The following is a 16,331-nucleotide window of genomic DNA, read 5'->3' as shown; positions in this document are numbered from 1 at the left end:
TGTTCTTGAAACTTACCGTCGGCCTGGACTCTAGGCACAAATCTGACTTGTATTTTTCCTTATCGGACCGTGGTTGTTGCCAATCGTTTTATACGTGCTCCTATCCGCGGTCGGGAATGCTGTCAACGAGCCCAAGGGCGGACAAAAGTGCTACCACGAGTTATCCTATTGCATTTGAAGCCCACTTACAGGAACCTCTGCACAAATCACTGGTTGAAACATCAGGGAGACCGCAATGGAAACAGATAAATCCCCTAATTCTAAATCTTCACTCCTCAGACACGGCGACAACGGTCTTCCCTAAATTTTCCCCATTGAACATTGCCAAGAAAGCTTCAGGGATTATTTCAAACCCTTGATACCTGGTTTCCTGATATTTGATCTGTCCTTGCTCCACAAGCGGTCGGTATTCTTCTTGGAACGCATCGAGACCTTCTTTATCGACAATGTCCCAAATGACGAACCCGTTGATTGAGAGTGTCTTGGATACAGCTTTGGATGACAAGTTCTGTGTTGTGTAAACATCGTGAGCAGTGTCCGCAGTGGTTGCATGGGGGGTTGGGACGGGAATGACTTGCCTTAACACCATAGCTGGACCTTTCTCCTTTGTTGTACTCCGTAACGAATCCGCAAAGCTGTGCAGAAGAGCGTGTGTCAGATAACATACAGGGTACGACCCGGATTACCAAAAAAAACTGACAATGATTCTGCCATGCTTGTTTATATGTTCAAAAGCCACATCCAAAGTCTCTCCGCCAACATTATCATAGTAGATGTCGATAGGCCCATGCTCCTTCAGGACGTCCGCCACCTTAGTTGTTTTGTAGTTGAATGCAACATCCAACTTGAGCTCTTCTTTAAGCCATTCAACTTTCCTGTCATCACCGGTGGAACCAATAACTTTCAGCCCAGCAAGCTTGGCGAGTTGTGCTACTATGCTGCATATAAAACATAGTTCAGAACCCAAATCACTATTTCCGAGTTGACGATATCTTTGTCACGTACCTTCCGACAACTCCAGCAGCTGTGGAAACGAAGAGAGTTTCGCCTGCTTTCATCCTCCCAAATGCACGAAGACTGAGAAATGCCGTCAAACCGGGCATTCCCAGAACGCCGGCGTAAGTCGATAATGATACATTTGCAGGTTTCTGAAGTTTGGTGAGACCATCTGCCTTGGTAAAGACAGCATGCAACGACCAATCTAGATACATGCCGAAGTATGTCACCATCGTGAATATCATTGACCATCTCATAAGAGGGGCGAAGAACTTGCCGCCATTAGGTGCCAAGACATAGTCTCCTGGATTGAAATCAGGGTCTTCGGAGCGAATAACTTTGCATATGGTCCTGCTTTTCATTCTGCATCCATAGAAACCGCGTTTGTCAGTAGCCCTGAGTCTGGAAACCCGAACTTAAACGTACGGCTCTCCGACTTGATTGGCAGCTGCATAACTCTGGATGGAGGGATCTCTCATAGTGCCGCGCAAGTAGGGGTCCAGGGATATATACACGGTCCTCACTAAGGCACCGCCATGGAGGCGCGCATTATCGATGTCGATGGACTGACGATAAGTGCTTGTTAATATGAGATCCACTTAGTAGCTATGGGCCCGATACGCTTACTGCGCTGTTCGACTCATAGACCAGATGCTCGCCAGGGACCGGAAACCCCTTGGGCACTGCCTTGTAGATAATGCGAGAATTGGGAATAGGAGTCATGGTCAATGAATTCTTTAAGATGTGGGGTCTATAAGTTAGCAGCCTAAGAATCGACTTAAATACTTTTCTGTTCGTATCAGATCATTATGGTACGACCATGTCGAATTGGACAAATGATAGGATTACCCCACGCTCAGGAAAACGCCACGCGCCGTTAACGCTATGCACGGTATTCATCGGGAATCATGGTACTCCGTATTAAGAAGGCATTGCCGGCTTTACAAGAAATGAGCGATATATGACCTCGGCAAAAGCACCTGAGGACTATGTGAAGGGCTATAGATTGATTCGCCCCCGAATCGGACAGAAGTAAACCATGAGACTTGCATGGCCGCAATCAAATTTGAAATCGCATTGGAAGTTGTTCTTAGGCCCCATTTAGCCATGGTGAGACTCTAGCATCTTCTGCTGAAGCACTTCCGATCTCTCAAGCGAGCGAAGAGGTTTAGCATCACACTAGTGAAAGGGTGCCTGGGGATAGCTGGCATGTGGCACAGGTGCGGTGTAATGAACGCATTCAGTACCATTGCTTGAATTCACGCATATAAAATGGCCCAAGGCTATCTATCTAGGGGGTTCTGGACCCTGTCGGTGGATGCGGAGATCAAGGAGAAACGAGTATCCGAGGTAACTAGGTCGATCGGTGCAACGTGAGCACCCCGGTAATTATTGCTGATGGGCGCGAGAAGCGGGAGCACACTGGATAGATCTTGCTTCAACAGTAAGGGAAACAGCGAATGTAGAGGCGAAGGCTCATGTGTCATTACTCTTGAGGCGCTGGTAGCCAAATCGAGAAACGAAGTGACGTCATCTTGTCATCACATTAGGCCATTAGGCAGAGGGCTTTTGATAGCCTACACTCGGGAAGATGAACGCCGGCATCGGTAGACCGGTGAATATACCCTGGACGCCTTGCGAAGCTAAGCTATGAATGTAGCTATTGTGTGCTCTTCCCAACTAGCAAAGTCGGCTCCGATGGTAGGGTTTGAAAGACCTGGTTCCAGAGGTATCTGATGCTCCAGAATCTTTTCGATGCAACTGGGGAGCCTTGCTGTGAGCTATGGTGTTAGGGTGCATACAGCCAGAACATACTGACAATAATGTTATAAGAACAATCGGACGGCCACGACTCGACTACTCCCCTTCTCCCAAATCGTCATCCTCAACCTCTTCGCGCTTTCCTTCATGTTTTGGAGCAGACACATAGAGCACTTAGCCAAAAAAATACCTTTGATCATCGTACTCCAGCTTACTTTTCTTTACTCTTCTTTTTTCCCGTACGTGAACGTCTACGATATTGAACAAATCCCACGAAGCGGCATCCACCCGAACCGAACGGGGCATAGGGATCCTGGCCGACGGAGAACTAGCAGTTTCAGAAGGATTTGACAAGGGCCCATTTTCTGGGTATCCTTCTCCGAGGTGGGGCGGACGTCGTGGATCATCAGGAAATCTCTGTTCCAAACGCCTACGTGTTTCTTCTAGTACGCTTTTTTTTGGGTGGAATCAGTAAAAAAAAACTCGAGCAAGTTAGGGGAAAAGGCCCAGCATACGTCGGACTGACAATGTTGCTTCCAGTCAGCATATCAAGAATCGCCCTCCCGTCGAATGGTTTGAGGTGTCGATAGTATGCGGGACGGTGGGAGGTTATCAAAGCAAATGTTCTAGTCAAAACATCTGACACTTGAGAGGTGAGAGCGTCGATAAAAGGTGCAGGGACTCTGGAAAGGCTTTCATTGGAGTCATCGCTTTCTTCACCTTCGTCTTCGACTCCGATTTTCTGTCCGTCTTCAACGCCTTCATTGCCTTCGTCATCGGAGTTTTCATCACTCTCGCTGCTATCGGCCTCCTCTTCATCATTAGCGTCCCCAACCGCCTCAGTGATCCGCCCACGTTCATCAACAGGTGACGGTTTCTCGCCCGAATGGGAATCACCTGGGCCTATTTCAGCATCGTGATCACCGGCCTCTAGAATTGTTACCACAACATCTTCTATCGCGTCTCGGAGTGCCCACGGGGGCTGTTGGGATATCTCTGGTAGCAGGGGCCAGGATTTATAAGGTTTTAGAAGTGTTTCCGAGATGTTTTGGCTTCTTTTCGTCTCGCTGTTATCAAACTCTAAAGCTTTGAGTATAGCCGCGTAGTAATGAAGTTCTTCACGCCTCTTCCTGGCAGTCTGTGACATGGCTGTTTAGGTGTAGGAGTCGCTAATTCTGGATCGGTCACATGCAAGTCTTCGCCTTAAAAAGGCAAGCCTCGCACGCAACTCTCAGCGCCTAGATCAAAAAAAATGAGCTACAAAGCGTTGATCAACAAGGTTAGGACGCGTTTTTTCAGTTCATCGCGACGCGTCCTTACATGTCTAGGACAGGTTTTTACGCGAAAATACCAGTTTGCCCTTCAGCCGAATTCTGTCGAGTTTCTCGAAGAAGTCCTCAGTGAACATGAGATAGCGCCCGACCAAGTCCAGGATGCGCTGGAAGCCATAGCAAAGGAATGCCAGAAACAGGGAGGCATGCATTAACCCCATCATTGGTCCTCCAAGTTTATCGCTCAACCTTTTCGGATTTATTGCACAGATTGTACCACCATCGTCACGAGAGACATCTTGGTCAGGGTGTACGAGCTCATGAGGGAGGCAGGAGAAGATGGACCAAGCGTTAACCCACTAGATGCGGACCTCTTAGACCCCGAGAACCATCTATTTATAATTGACGCCTTCGACATGCCAAGTTGGTACTACTCTGCCGACCGAAAGGCATTCGAGAGGTGCGTGGGTCCCTTCCTCCCTTCAATCATGTGCGATTGACTTTAATTGAAGAACGCCATGGAAATCTGCTGTAGGCGGTACGGCTCAATCAAGGACACAACTAATGCGAAGTCGGCACGATCTGATCAAACAGTTTGTCCTTCGGAACGAGAATTTTTCACCTCCGATATCGGGAAGGGATAGAGCTAGCTACCTCAAGGCGCGGGCTTGCAATGATGCAAATTATCTTGACACTGACCATTCCCTAGATAACATCAACCAAAAACCTACTGGGGCGAATAGGGGAACGGTTCCTTCTGTTCGGTATGCTATCGCATGACTCTGCTGGAAAGCTTTGTCTGGAAGATACGGAGGGGAAGGTAATGTTGGACATCACCGACACAGTGAGTAGAAAGCAACACACACACGACAAGTACATCAACGATTGGACTAGGCACCAAGCGAGGGCTTCTTCACAGAGGGGTGCTTCGTCCTTGTAGAGGGTGATTATACTGCGAATGAAAGTTTTGCTGTGATTGCGATTGGACATCCTCCTAGCGAACGGCGTGCAGTAGCAAGGCAAGAGATGAGTGTTTGGTTGACGGTGCTAGTGACTAACGCGCAGAGTAGGTCGATTTTTGGTCATATTGATATGCTTGGAAATGGGGCTACCACCGTATTGGAAGATGTATGTACGCACATATCGCCTCTTCCGCCTGCTTGTGAGGAGTTCAAACCACTGTCCGACTCAGGCCAGCTATCAGGAACGTCTTGAGTTGGAATATTCAAGACTGTCCTTTCTAGTCATGTCAGACTTGTGGCTCGACCACCGTCGCACTCTGGAAGGATTGAGCAAGGTGTTCGAAGGATGTGTTGAGAATGATTTCATCCCTCTCATCTTCATCCTATGTGGTAATTTCACCAGCGGCTCACTCGATTTGACGTCTGGCGATGGATTAGCGAAATATCAAGGTGATTTTTTTTCTTTCACACCATCCAAGCTTCGTGGACACGTTTTCAAGTCACACCTTCCAACGGACAGACAATCTGGACAGTTTGGCGGACCTCATTGCCGGGTTTCCGGCGATATCTCGGAATTCACACTTTGTGTTCGTGCCCGGTCCACTCGATCCATGGGGTTCCTCGACGCTTCCTCGCCGCCCACTTCCATCCTCTTTCACCTCGCGTATACGAAGCAGGGTCCCTAAATCCCACTTTCCGAGCAATCCTGCCCGGATCAAGTTCTTCGGACTAGAAGTTGTCATCTTTAGGGAAGATCTAATGGCGAAGATGCTGCGCAATTTGATTGGTGTGAAACCAGACCTCCAGGGCTCAGACCTCAAGCGTTTTGTAAGTGGGTTCTCTATAAGTCATCCCTGGATCATTCGCGGATTATCGTACTCTTGAAAGCTGGTGCAAACTATTGTGGACCAATGCAATCTTTCGCCTCTTCCATTTCCCGTCTCGCCGATACTGTGGGATTTCGACCATGCGCTACGCTTGTACCCAATGCCTTCTGCGGTTCGTTCTTCCAGCACTCTATGGAGTGACCTTAGTCATTCCTTTCGGGCTTCACAGGTAATTCTAGCGGACAGTTACGAACGATACGATCTTACCTATGAAGGCTGTCACGTCTTCAATCCCGGTAATTTTGTCGGGAATGAATTTGGGTTCTCAATATACTTTCCTGCTACGGGGCGGTCAGAGGCTTCGTATGTATTCTTTGAGTCTGTTGGCGAAATTACTTGACTAAATCTCGATTAGATCTATTGACACCGAAAATGTTGAATAACCCATTCAAGATTCATGTCAAGATTATCCCTCGGAGCATTCATCTTCAACTTTGCCTCCTTTTGTATGTTGCATGTACGTTCTCCTTCCATCATCCATATATCGCCAACCATGAATGGTTGATGTCCAACGTCAACTCATGATAGACGCCGCTCAATTAGGTTGTCACCGGCCCCCTCCCCCTTCCCCAATATGTGAAGCCTTTATCGGAGTTCGCCCCGAGAGTAGACCAAGCCAAATCATTCACCGCAACCGCTGAGCAAAGCAATATATTTGCTCGCGGTAATCCCTTCCCGTCATTGAAACGGCTCCACTATTAGCCTCTTGGGCGGCGTTGTCTAGCCTGTATCCAATGTACCGCATCAGAAAACGCGCTGTATCTCGATGAGAACGTTCCTTGATAGAACTACCCAATTGGATCCCTGTTCGCGTGCAATTCAGCTTGCCAATCGGGCCTATAACATTTTAGGGGTAAAAGCCACTACCCCTTCTTTGGCGATTGCCCAGGGACTTGGCATGGTTATTGTTTGAATCAGGTAATGTACTGGAACCTGTTCGACCTGTTCGACCTGTTTACCTAGTGGTAAACACGCGGTGATGGTTGAAGCGAATCGCCGATTTGTGCTTGAGGATGAAATGTAGTGAGTATGTAATAGCGTTATCTGAATTGGTCAATGCAAAAAGAACCAGAACCCCCATGGGATTTCAATCAACACTTCAGATGCGGGGTTGATGTTTTATGAAATAGAAAACGCAAGCGACGATAACTGAGAATTACAGATGTTCACATATATACGTATGTACGGCAGTTGTGCATGTGTGCATGTCCGTCTCGCTGCGAGGGCACAACGCGCACATACGAATATCGACAATATTCAATGAGGTTGGGGGCGAACAAGCGACCTAAGCGTTGCAAAATGGATGAAATGAAATCTGCTACCCGAAATGAAAAAGCTGCCATACACAGCATATGACGCAATCATACGACGTCAACCATGATGACCAATCGCGCGGTGCCAAGTGAGCAAGAGCGGTCATGAGGATGAGAGAGAGAGAGGAGAGGAGAGTCTAGCTGCAAGGAAGTTGAGGGAGGAAATTGGAAATTAAAAGGAAGGGATGTTCTTTCAAGCATTCAATGAAGTCTCAAGACAGGAGGCGAGTAAGCACATTCCAAGAGTTGTACGGGTAAGTTTTTCTCCGCCATGAGTGTATGCGGATACTGATACCCGTTGACATCGTGCGAAGGTCCGCCTCCCAACGGAGGTGGGGACGTCGGATCAGCAACCGGCGAAGGGGCGAGAGATAACGAAAGGCCAGACAATGCACCACTACCATGTGCCCAGAGGAAGCGCGGAGGAATAAAGGATGGATCGAACGTTCGCTTGTTCACGTACAAGACGTGAATACACCGCTGAACTGCACGTGCGAGCTTGATCGAATGGATATTGAGCTGAAGCCATTTGCATTACGTTTGCCCAATTGTTCAATGTGGATGTATAGATCGCTGTGTCCTCGCAAATGTACGAGCTGAGCGTTGGATGGTAGAGGATCTATGGAGAAGAGGGGCATTTATTATTCCGAAAACCGACTTGAAAAGGAACAAGCCTACTTCTATCATCAGCAATGCAGCGGCTGTTGTTTGTCCCAAGATACGTTCAGGTAAGAACTCGATCGCTGCACGGGGTGGGAAACTATCGCAGATGAATTGCAACATGGCCTGGGCTCTCGAGATACACTGATACCATTCCAGCGTCAAATGCAAGCTCCAACGCTTGGATGGAAAGTGGGACGCACCACTGGAACGAGCACTTCACGACTCTTCGAAGCATACGAAGGCCGACTCGTCTTTGTACGAGGACGAGGCTTCGCCTTGGCAGCCTTATCCGAACGTGATGAGGACGAATTTGACTCCTCCATCACAGCCTGCAGTTCGAACGTATATAGCACGAGGCGATAATACCATACGTCCAGCTGGATATTGTTCAAGTAAATTGAGGGCCTCCGTGCCCTACCCAAAAAAAAAAAAAAGCAATCAGAATACATTTGTCAGAACCAATCCTTGCAGCAGAAGCAATCACACCAACACTCACCGGTAGCCCTAGATCTCAGTCCACTAACTTCATCCTCTAAATGATCCAATATACTGCCACACTTTTGAACAAATTTGAGATGCCCATTCTTATTCCCACCATTTCCGCTCCAACATGCACCCTAAACGAGGCTGCACTCTTCTCGTTATCAGCCGGTCCGAGCGCATCGCTCAAAAAGCCCGTCATAACATTAACTATCTGGGACTGAAGTTGTTTCGCTCGTTTGAGCGGAGAGGTGTATTGTGGGTGAGTGGTAGCGAAGGGGGATGAAGGAGATTGAAGTTGTCGAAAATCAGACGACGGATCGACGTCTTGATCCGCAGCTGTCCGACGCGCCAGAACCGTTGTACTTAGTGTCGTCTGGAGAGCGGTCGTGGAAGAACTACCTTTAGGAGTGGCAACCGCAGCACTGGCAGCCGCGGTAGCAGAACTTCCAAGCGCCCCAGAGGAGGGATCCGTACCAGGAATGATAGCCTTAATCGATGATGGTCGTAAAATGATAAACGTCCTATCCACTGTCGTACAGATGTTAAGCACCGAGCTGCATTCAGCGAGTTCACCCTGTGAATCAACCGCGCCATTCAGTTTCTGTTGTCGATAAAGATGGTGTGACTCTGCGAGACGCATGGCAATTCCCGTCCAAACCCATCGTTTGTCTGCGCCAGTGTTCGTCACACCTTCCAAGGAGGTCCGAACGGGCTGCATCCATGTCACCCACAAGATGAGCGCCAGACATACATCGAGTGGTGAGTCTCGGCCGGATCTCGCTCCTGTTATGGGATCCTCAGTCGAGAAGCACGCGAGAGCTAGCGCTTCTTTTGTGATGGAGAGGGACTCTGGATAGAGATCTGGACGTGAACCTAGGAAGCGTGACGCAATCGTGCAGACTGTTTCCGACGAATGGTCACCGCCATGCATGTGCAAGCGGGCAGGGGAAGTTGTTGATTGAGCAAAACTGTCTCATCCATAAAGGATACTCAAAACAAAAAACAAAAAAAGAACTAAACACACCTATAGTAAACACTAAAGGAAACCTAGAGAGTACCAAAGGGATAGTGTGATAATCCGGATCCAAGATCTCCGCATGGGGATTCAAATGAGTATAGAATCTACAACCAGGGGGTTAGATCCATTCCGCCGAGTGATGAAGGAGGGGTTGGGGGTCCAGAATCCAGATCCCAAGAACGGTTAGAGAGCGACCAATTGACCCATTATCCATATATTCAGTGCGTGCCGAACATGAATGGATGCCGAATTTCAAATGATTGGAGTAGGTGAACGTGGGTGATGCAACAGTCAATCCAATGGTTCAAAGTCAGTTCATATCAAATGTAATGGTCAAGCAAGGGTAATGATTCGGGTATACCCACATGGAGAAAAGCTGCTGGACTTCTTCAGGGGAAACGATGCCTCGCACAATCAAGGTCGGAGGGAAGTATTGCTCATTAATCATACGTTGGACTTCGGGGTCTTCTTCGAATTGTTGCTGTTGTTGCTGTTGTTGTTGCTGCGGCTGGTGTTGAGGATGCGCCACCTGGTGATGTGAATGTGAATGCGAATGTGGGGGTCGAGGTTGAGATTGTTGCGGTGGGGGCTGCGATGGTGGATGATAAATCTGGTTGTATGCTAAGGAAGGGTTGGCAAGTTGCTGGGGTGGCGAAGTCATAACAAGTGTGGAAGCATCGGAGAGGTAAGGGGACAGTTGATCGCTGGTCATCACGGCCATCAGCCGTGGTGTCGTTTCGTCGTCTGCGTTCGTAGTCGTGTTGGGGTCGGGTGGGGGTAATCGAGTACTATTAGGCGTAGTTGAAAGAAGGAAAAAAAAAAGGTATTATGAGACGGGGATTAGACAGAGAGTAAAGTTGTTTTTTTATAGAGTAAAAGAGAGAGAGAGGACACGCACTAAGGTGTGCCACTGGGGAGGCAACATCTCTTTCCTTGCTTGCAATTTAAGCATTTCGTCGTGCCAGGTAAATACGTACAGTGGATCTACCGGAAGCGCATGAAACAAGTGGTTAGAATTCAGGGACAACCGCTGTTCGGCTGAACAAGATGGCGCGGGGGAAGGGAGTGGGTAAAAGGGAAAGGAAGTGCAATATGAAAAGGAATGGTGGATTTTTTTTTTTTGGTTCGAGAAGGCTTACTTACCTTGGATTTTTTGCATCTAACGCAAGGAGGTCGGCTGTATTCGTGCTTCGTTTGATCGTTTTTACCCGGAGGTGCAAGTTGATGATAAATAATGGTAGAAGCATTGATAGATAAAGGAGATGCTGTGGGGGATACAGTTGGCGGAGATTGTTGAATTTCTTCCACTTCCGTAATAGTAGTAGTCGACGGCGGAAATATTGAAAGAGACTCTTTTGGGTTGGAGATTGTCAATGGATCGAGGTGTTGTTGCAAGTCCGAGAGCGACGACGGGGAGCCAGCAAGAAGAAAATCAGTTACAGATACATGATTCAAGGGCGGTGGCGTCGTTGGTGTTTGGGGCGATGAGGCGATGCTGTTTGAAATATCGAGCGACGCGGATTGGATGTGTTTGAGTGCTTCTTCGAAGATATGCGCAGGCAAGGGTAGCTGCTCAGAACCAGGCAATGCGTCATCACACAGGCTGGAAGCAGTGATCGGGGACGCAGTGGTGGAAGAAGCGGCAGTGGAATCTCCCGCGGCCATCGCTGAGAGCATGGGTGGAGATGAATCAACCTCAGGGACTGTGACAGTTTCAGTTGATGAGGAGGATCCCCTATCTGCGGTTGATGCTGGAAGGTGAGGACAAAGAGGGACATTCGGGTTGTCTAGCGGAGCGATGGCGGTGATTGAGGGATGGGTTCGCGCCTCGTCGTCGTTCCATCGGGTCTTGCCATCATCAGCAGGGTCGGGCACACCAGAGGCAGCACGCTGAAGGACAAGGAGAGGATGCATCGCTGAACGAGGAAAGCACACGGAGGAACAAACAACCCAGAGTTGAAAGCAAGGGGTTCGCCTCCGAGCTTTCAACTTAACGGCTGATACCAACATAAAAAAAAAGAAGACAAATCGAATTTTAGAATTAGATCAGCAGATAGAATGTCTTCATCGGAAGCTCGCAAGTTGATTACGGGTGTTCTCTGTTGGGAACGGAAAAGGCAAGATCTTTTGGAGAATTCAGGTCACAACCGTAATCGGTTCTTGTCCAAATGTGCAATTCTTCGCTGCCTCGTGTTGGGGGAGGGAACATGTAGATAATCGAGGCGCAAGCGGAGGAATTGAGACGCTGTGATCTTGAATCCATATCTGGTCAAAATCGTTAAACCTAGATTTCTTCGTCGCGGTTGCCATTCGCAGCGGTAAAGGAATATTAATTCCGTTGGCGCTTTAGACAGACCGAACCTAATACGGAAACTAAAAATACAAACGGCCCGTGCTCAAACACAGCCACCTTTTATTACTGCCCTCCTCATGCCTGGCGCCCGTCGGTCACGATCTCGCTCACCCTCATCGCACCATCGCCATCACCATCAGGGTGACATCGTTCTAGCTGACTATGGCATCGAGAAAATAAGTGAAGATGATTATTTCCTCAAGAGTGACAACTTTCGTCTATGGCTCAGACAGGACAAGGATAAAGTCAGGATAAGCATTCCTCTCTGACCCCCCGCGTAAGGCACAACTCATGGTCATGCCTGTTTGATGTGTTTGGCTATCCCGGAACTGGAAATGTCGGACCAGTACTTTGACGAGCTGTCTGGTGACCAAGCCCGGTACTATTTTGCCAAGTTTGTCAAGGTGCGTTTCCAACCGGCCAGTCATTTCCTTTCGCAATACAACCTCCCGTCGAAAAAAAAAATTGTCATAGCGTGCTTACAAACCACTTCTCCTCTTTAGCGATGGAACAGAGGCCAACTTAAACGTACGGCTGAAATACTCCTGAGAACCCAAGAACTGGGTTTCAACGTTGCCTATTCATACACATCTAATTCCCGTCCCCGAATTTTTCAGTACCTCTCTACCAGGTCGACAACAGCGCCTCTCCTGCACCAGCGTCTTCTCAAACCGCCTACAGATGGTCTTTCGCATCGAAAACTTCCAAAGCTGACCGAAAAGCCCTGGAAAATGTTCGTGAACAGATTGCTTCGGATACGTCCAATTCTCGGAAAACTTCCTTCGGCAAGCCTGCCTCATCTTCGATGACTCCACATGAGCATGCAACCGCGGGAATTCGCTCTCCTATCTCCACCAACAGGCGTAAGCTGATAGGCCCCAGCATGCCACAAGGTTCGGATGCCCAACTCCTCGCTGAAGAGCAATCGGAGTCTGCCACACTCCATTTCAAAATGTCGCGAAAACGTGCCCGTCAAGAAGAATCTGAGCGTTTAGATGATGCTGTGCTGATGGGTGGAGGTGCTGCTAAAGGTGAACTACGAGGACGGGACGGTCAATTGGAAGCCAAGAAAGCCAGGAGGGAAACTGACCGATCCTTTCGGGATGCAAGAGGCGACGACAGTGCGGGGTTTGATATGCGCGATGATGTCCTCATGGGTAGTGGTAGTGCTGACAGTTTCAAAGCCGCGTGAGTACGATGTTTCCGCTTAGGGTCTACCTGCTTTCGATCCACCATTCCTACCTTGGCTACACCCGCTATCGCCTCGTGGTAGTGGCGACCCATGTTGCTGTCAAAGCACGCCTTTTTTACTCTCCTCCACACTTTTTATCACGTCATTTTCCATAACTGGACTCCTGTCATCAACTTGGGGGTTCGGACTTTTGCGCTCCGATTCGCACAGTGCCCCAGTTCTCGTGTCAGGTTTGACTTTTTGAGTTATATCGCCTCCCCCTTATGGTGACTCGATATCATCACAAAAAAGCCTCCTCAAACTATCGAACCCCCTCCCCCCCTGATCGGCTCATTCAGTTGACCCACTTTGCACTCTCTGATCTTGGACTTACAGGATCGCAAGAAGGGACGCAGCTCGTGCCCGCGCCGAAGCAAGATGGCAAGCCACACAGGATGAACGTAGGGGAGGAAGTGGAAGTGGTGGTGGTGGTGGTGGGACTTCTGAAGAACGTCGGAATGCGATACGTGAGAAGGATAAGCAGACGATGGAGATGCTGAAGAACTTGGCGAAGCAGCGGTTTGGATGACTCAGCAGCGGCCCTTGCCGGGTCACGACCGACTTGCTGGATAAAGCCGCGGTATTACATATATGGTATCATTTTTGACGTGAATTGATTTCGACGCACGGGCTTCAACGTAATTCAGCCGGACGAGGAACGGTCTTTTTCAAAGCGGCATTTCTCACGCGCCCTGTAGGAGCAAGGAGGAGTCACCTCAGGAACATTATATCGGGTGGCACAATGTGCGCATGCTCTCTGGCTCTCTCATCGATGCCCAATCGTCGTAAGCCTCCATTGCAGGCGTTATCAATGAGGACTATAGCTAAGCGGTAACAGCTGAGAAAGCAACGTTAAGAAGATCTATGCTGAGGTAATTCAACGATCTCTGATCAGGGCAGATGACCATTTCTATGCATTTCTTGCTCGGCTATGCATGCATCGCATCGTGCATGCAACGATTCCATCACTTCTATGTGTCTTGTCAGTTTGGCTGGCTTGTCAATGAACACTGGGTTCATCTCGACTGGCTCTTGGTATTAAGGGCTTAGCTAGGGTCTTAATTCCTCGGTCACCAGTAAGCTTTTTCTTTTTCTACATTAGGAGAGATTGCCACAACCGATGATCATCGACTCCCGTTACAGAAGAAACAGTTTGAATATGTGTCTGTGTGGGATGATTTCCACGGTACTTTATCTAGACGAAAAGCCCAACCCTTGCCAAGAGAGGTTGTGCAACCCTTCTTCCTCTCATCATCACCATCACACAACGGCATACGGACCGTAAAACGAGAACAAAGGTTAGCTAGCGCGAGCACTTCGCGATGATCACAATATGACAATCATTGTATCACACACTTATGGGGGCGGCAAAGAACTTCCAAGCTGATCAGGCGACAGAAGTACCTCAGTATCCACAACCAGTCAGGGCCCACAGCCAGATCAACCCGGTTGAAGAACGACGCCACCATCGAAAAGCCTCAATGAAGAAAACATGGCGGAGACAGATTGTCGTGTTGGCGGCGGTTGCGGCTCAACAACAACTAGCATACATAAGGCAACTTGTAAACAGTGCTGCAGACTTGTTGTGCCGTTCCCCCCGCGGATGCATTGATCTACTAGAGAAGATTTGGCGGTCAGGAACTCAATGTACAGGTTTATTTAAACGGTTTACTGAATACCAAGCGGTTGTGACAACACTTACATAGACCAGGCAGTTGTCAACCCAGATCCAATTGTTAATCCTCGGAATCCTCAGACTGAATGATAACGCCTTTTAATTCTGTGGCGACCTGTTCAAGGAAGGGAAATCGCCCAGCCAAATGGCGAGAGGGAAGGAGTTAAATTTGCGAGACAAACACACAAGTCAGACGTGGTCCGAGAACCAAGTTGGCGGAGACAGAGCTAGAGAGATACTCACCTCCTCTCCGAGTCTCCTAAGCCTTTCAACATCCTTCCCCACGAGGGAGACTGTAACGTTCTTCCGAAACTCAGGGTATGAACCAATTCGAATCCCTTCTGGCTTAACACGAATCGACAAGTCCGTTAAGAACGGTGCGATAAGAGATTCAGCCATCCTATTTCAAAATAGGAATCAAAATCACCCATCAGCGCGCGGGCTCCAACAAGGGTCCAAGGATCACATAGCGGTGTGACTCTTCCTCAACAAATCGCCTTAACCGCCAGTACACTAGTGTCTGCGGCGGCGCGTTCCTTGCGGCGATGTGTTGGGACGGCCACCGAATAAAGGAAAAATAACGGTAGAATAACCACAAACACACTTACTCCGTGCGAACAAGCAGTCGGAAGAGTTTATCAGCAGAGTCAGGTAAGAGAGCATACGGTTTGAGTCCTTCGAGCAATCGTTTGAAGATGCTAGGAACGCCAGGTAATATGCAGAGCTTCTTCTCTAGACGTACGACTGGCTGAGTATATGCCCGGTGGGGGGGGAGGGGGATTGGAGTGGAATTATTAAGACGTAAGTTCAACCATGCACATTGTCTTGAATCTCATTTTTGGCATGCACGAGGATAGACTTACCACCCATAAATCTTCAGCAACGAATAACACTTCAGCGTCAGCAGGGAAGAGAGTCATTCGCAATCGAGCTATATTCTGCGCTTCGGTTTGGTTATCGAGATCCGATCGATGTTTGCTCATCTCCCCCATTCGATGCTGAGTTTCTTCGTGATACTTCAATTCCTGTCCAAAGGCTTTGGCCAATGATTCATAGGTGATGTCTTAATGTCCCAAGGGCAGCCATGAGTGGAAAAGTCATAGTTTTAGAGCAACAAGGGGGTACTGAAGAGCCAATATTACACTCATACCATCATGCGTTGGCCCGATGCCTCCAGACGTGACGACCAAGTCGAATTGGGACACAAGCCGCCGACTTGCTTCGATGCTGAAGGTTATGAGCGGGGGTCAGTCTCTAACGCGAAAGCCTAGAGGCCGGTCGCGTGGCCTCGTTGTAACTGCAGTAATATACGAACATCTCTTTTTCGTCATCAGCTATGACCTCGATACGCTTCAGATCGATCCCAAGGCCAAAACAAAATTTGGCGAAATAGTGTGAGTTTGTATCTTGAGTCTTTCCATTCAAAATTTCGTCTCTAGTTGACGAGCACCAAAGATCCCGTCGGGTATATCCCCAAAATCATAGTCAGCGCTGCAGGCCCCACCAATTGTCAAGCCAAGTACAACAATCAAGCCATTTACCCAATAATTAAACATGCTGCGGTACGAATCGTTCGAGATTGAGGAGTCCTTTCTGGGAATGGTGACACTGCGAACCTCGTTGCAGGGGCGGACATAATAGTCTTTCTTATTGGTGACAGTTGGGATCGAAGAGCACGGAGCCGTGTAGTTGCAGATGGTGGGAGCATCGAGGGCTCC

General features: G+C 48.7%; 9 protein-coding genes across 9 annotated transcripts; 3 read left to right on the top strand and 6 right to left on the bottom strand.

The window, feature by feature from the left end:
• Positions 1–185: 185 nt before the first annotated feature.
• Positions 186–1,815, bottom strand: EI90DRAFT_3044728 (alcohol dehydrogenase). The gene is made up of 7 exons (XM_039059356.1): positions 1,624–1,815; positions 1,423–1,562; positions 1,274–1,359; positions 1,006–1,201; positions 701–938; positions 579–635; positions 186–508 (listed from the first exon to the last, which is right to left on the bottom strand). The coding sequence occupies exons 1-7, from the start codon at positions 1,717–1,719 to the stop codon at positions 269–271; spliced, it is 1,053 nt and encodes a 350-aa protein (XP_038919722.1). The 5' UTR covers positions 1,720–1,815; the 3' UTR covers positions 186–268.
• A 720-nt stretch (positions 1,816–2,535) lies between these two features.
• EI90DRAFT_3044721 (uncharacterized protein) lies at positions 2,536–3,396 on the top strand. Its single transcript, XM_039059355.1, has 2 exons — positions 2,536–2,772; positions 2,830–3,396. The coding sequence occupies exons 1-2, from the start codon at positions 2,752–2,754 to the stop codon at positions 3,106–3,108; spliced, it is 300 nt and encodes a 99-aa protein (XP_038919721.1). The 5' UTR covers positions 2,536–2,751; the 3' UTR covers positions 3,109–3,396.
• On the bottom strand, positions 2,979–3,952 carry EI90DRAFT_3044720 (uncharacterized protein). Its single transcript, XM_039059354.1, has 3 exons — positions 3,701–3,952; positions 3,268–3,660; positions 2,979–3,203 (listed from the first exon to the last, which is right to left on the bottom strand). Exons 1-2 carry the CDS (start codon positions 3,902–3,904, stop codon positions 3,388–3,390), a joined length of 477 nt encoding a protein of 158 aa, XP_038919720.1. The 5' UTR covers positions 3,905–3,952; the 3' UTR covers positions 2,979–3,203; positions 3,268–3,387.
• Positions 3,953–3,961: 9 nt separating this feature from the next.
• Positions 3,962–6,710, top strand: EI90DRAFT_106225 (epsilon DNA polymerase). Its single transcript, XM_039051452.1, has 13 exons — positions 3,962–4,036; positions 4,091–4,232; positions 4,299–4,488; positions 4,541–4,688; positions 4,738–4,872; positions 4,923–5,047; positions 5,099–5,156; positions 5,221–5,440; positions 5,511–5,818; positions 5,879–5,989; positions 6,047–6,180; positions 6,233–6,334; positions 6,421–6,710. Exons 1-12 carry the CDS (start codon positions 4,010–4,012, stop codon positions 6,258–6,260), a joined length of 1,626 nt encoding a protein of 541 aa, XP_038919719.1. The 5' UTR covers positions 3,962–4,009; the 3' UTR covers positions 6,261–6,334; positions 6,421–6,710.
• Positions 6,711–7,408: 698 nt separating this feature from the next.
• Positions 7,409–8,360, bottom strand: EI90DRAFT_106347 (uncharacterized protein). The gene is made up of 4 exons (XM_039051454.1): positions 8,350–8,360; positions 8,054–8,267; positions 7,869–7,994; positions 7,409–7,809 (listed from the first exon to the last, which is right to left on the bottom strand). Exons 2-4 carry the CDS (start codon positions 8,174–8,176, stop codon positions 7,588–7,590), a joined length of 471 nt encoding a protein of 156 aa, XP_038919718.1. The 5' UTR covers positions 8,177–8,267; positions 8,350–8,360; the 3' UTR covers positions 7,409–7,587.
• EI90DRAFT_107251 (uncharacterized protein) lies at positions 8,260–9,402 on the bottom strand. Its single transcript, XM_039051462.1, has 2 exons — positions 8,350–9,402; positions 8,260–8,267 (listed from the first exon to the last, which is right to left on the bottom strand). Exon 1 carries the CDS (start codon positions 9,265–9,267, stop codon positions 8,386–8,388), a length of 882 nt encoding a protein of 293 aa, XP_038919717.1. The 5' UTR covers positions 9,268–9,402; the 3' UTR covers positions 8,260–8,267; positions 8,350–8,385.
• A 19-nt stretch (positions 9,403–9,421) lies between these two features.
• EI90DRAFT_106857 (uncharacterized protein) lies at positions 9,422–11,739 on the bottom strand. The gene is made up of 3 exons (XM_039051459.1): positions 10,498–11,739; positions 10,253–10,338; positions 9,422–10,142 (listed from the first exon to the last, which is right to left on the bottom strand). Exons 1-3 carry the CDS (start codon positions 11,362–11,364, stop codon positions 9,665–9,667), a joined length of 1,431 nt encoding a protein of 476 aa, XP_038919716.1. The 5' UTR covers positions 11,365–11,739; the 3' UTR covers positions 9,422–9,664.
• Positions 11,740–11,776: 37 nt separating this feature from the next.
• Positions 11,777–13,362, top strand: EI90DRAFT_3044705 (uncharacterized protein). The gene is made up of 5 exons (XM_039059353.1): positions 11,777–11,952; positions 12,055–12,111; positions 12,211–12,235; positions 12,325–12,743; positions 12,798–13,362. The coding sequence occupies exons 1-5, from the start codon at positions 11,785–11,787 to the stop codon at positions 12,897–12,899; spliced, it is 771 nt and encodes a 256-aa protein (XP_038919715.1). The 5' UTR covers positions 11,777–11,784; the 3' UTR covers positions 12,900–13,362.
• A 467-nt stretch (positions 13,363–13,829) lies between these two features.
• Positions 13,830–16,249, bottom strand: EI90DRAFT_3144631 (MoaB/Mog domain-containing protein; the record flags this gene model as incomplete). Its single annotated transcript, XM_039065172.1, has 7 exons — positions 13,830–13,862; positions 14,857–15,013; positions 15,222–15,361; positions 15,477–15,676; positions 15,764–15,840; positions 15,929–16,048; positions 16,155–16,249. 7 exons carry the CDS (start codon positions 16,247–16,249, stop codon positions 13,830–13,832), a joined length of 822 nt encoding a protein of 273 aa, XP_038919714.1.
• Between the last annotated feature and the right edge of the window lie 82 nt (positions 16,250–16,331).

The sequence above is a fragment of the Cantharellus anzutake genome (assembly GCF_015039405.1).
Source record: "Cantharellus anzutake strain C23 chromosome Unknown EI90scaffold_10, whole genome shotgun sequence".
Classification (NCBI taxonomy): Eukaryota; Fungi; Basidiomycota; class Agaricomycetes; order Cantharellales; family Hydnaceae; genus Cantharellus; species Cantharellus anzutake.
This window is presented reverse-complemented; position numbering and strand designations above follow the sequence as displayed.

Excerpts from the sequence above, each read along its gene's own strand:
- EI90DRAFT_3044728 (XM_039059356.1), bottom strand. The coding sequence starts at position 1,719 with ATGACTCCTATTCCCAATTCTCGCATTATCTACAAGGCAGTGCCCAAG. Across the intron at positions 1,563-1,623 it reads TCTATGAGTCGAACAGCGCA|TCCATCGACATCGATAATGC; the intron begins GTAAGCGTATCG and ends ACTTATCGTCAG. Across the intron at positions 509-578 it reads GGTCCAGCTATGGTGTTAAG|AACTTGTCATCCAAAGCTGT; the intron begins GCAAGTCATTCC and ends TACACAACACAG.
- EI90DRAFT_3044721 (XM_039059355.1), top strand. The coding sequence starts at position 2,752 with ATGCAACTGGGGAGCCTTGCT. Across the intron at positions 2,773-2,829 it reads TGCAACTGGGGAGCCTTGCT|AACAATCGGACGGCCACGAC; the intron begins GTGAGCTATGGT and ends TAATGTTATAAG.
- EI90DRAFT_3044720 (XM_039059354.1), bottom strand. The coding sequence starts at position 3,904 with ATGTCACAGACTGCCAGGAAGAGGCGTGAAGAACTTCATTACTACGCG. Across the intron at positions 3,661-3,700 it reads ACGCGATAGAAGATGTTGTG|GCCCAGGTGATTCCCATTCG; the intron begins GTAACAATTCTA and ends ATGCTGAAATAG.
- EI90DRAFT_106225 (XM_039051452.1), top strand. The coding sequence starts at position 4,010 with ATGAGCTACAAAGCGTTGATCAACAAG. Across the intron at positions 4,233-4,298 it reads GGAATGCCAGAAACAGGGAG|ATTGTACCACCATCGTCACG; the intron begins GCATGCATTAAC and ends TTTATTGCACAG. Across the intron at positions 4,689-4,737 it reads ATAGAGCTAGCTACCTCAAG|ATAACATCAACCAAAAACCT; the intron begins GCGCGGGCTTGC and ends ACCATTCCCTAG.
- EI90DRAFT_106347 (XM_039051454.1), bottom strand. The coding sequence starts at position 8,176 with ATGGAGGAGTCAAATTCGTCCTCATCACGTTCGGATAAGGCTGCCAAG. Across the intron at positions 7,995-8,053 it reads GTGAAGTGCTCGTTCCAGTG|TGTATCTCGAGAGCCCAGGC; the intron begins GTGCGTCCCACT and ends GAATGGTATCAG. Across the intron at positions 7,810-7,868 it reads CTGCATTGCTGATGATAGAA|ATCCTCTACCATCCAACGCT; the intron begins GTAGGCTTGTTC and ends TCTTCTCCATAG.
- EI90DRAFT_107251 (XM_039051462.1), bottom strand. The coding sequence starts at position 9,267 with ATGCATGGCGGTGACCATTCGTCGGAAACAGTCTGCACGATTGCGTCA.
- EI90DRAFT_106857 (XM_039051459.1), bottom strand. The coding sequence starts at position 11,364 with ATGTTGGTATCAGCCGTTAAGTTGAAAGCTCGGAGGCGAACCCCTTGC. Across the intron at positions 10,339-10,497 it reads TTAGATGCAAAAAATCCAAG|ATCCACTGTACGTATTTACC; the intron begins GTAAGTAAGCCT and ends CGCTTCCGGTAG. Across the intron at positions 10,143-10,252 it reads CTCCCCAGTGGCACACCTTA|TACTCGATTACCCCCACCCG; the intron begins GTGCGTGTCCTC and ends TACGCCTAATAG.
- EI90DRAFT_3044705 (XM_039059353.1), top strand. The coding sequence starts at position 11,785 with ATGCCTGGCGCCCGTCGGTCACGATCTCGCTCACCCTCATCGCACCAT. Across the intron at positions 12,112-12,210 it reads ATTTTGCCAAGTTTGTCAAG|CGATGGAACAGAGGCCAACT; the intron begins GTGCGTTTCCAA and ends TCTCCTCTTTAG. Across the intron at positions 12,236-12,324 it reads GAACAGAGGCCAACTTAAAC|TACCTCTCTACCAGGTCGAC; the intron begins GTACGGCTGAAA and ends CGAATTTTTCAG.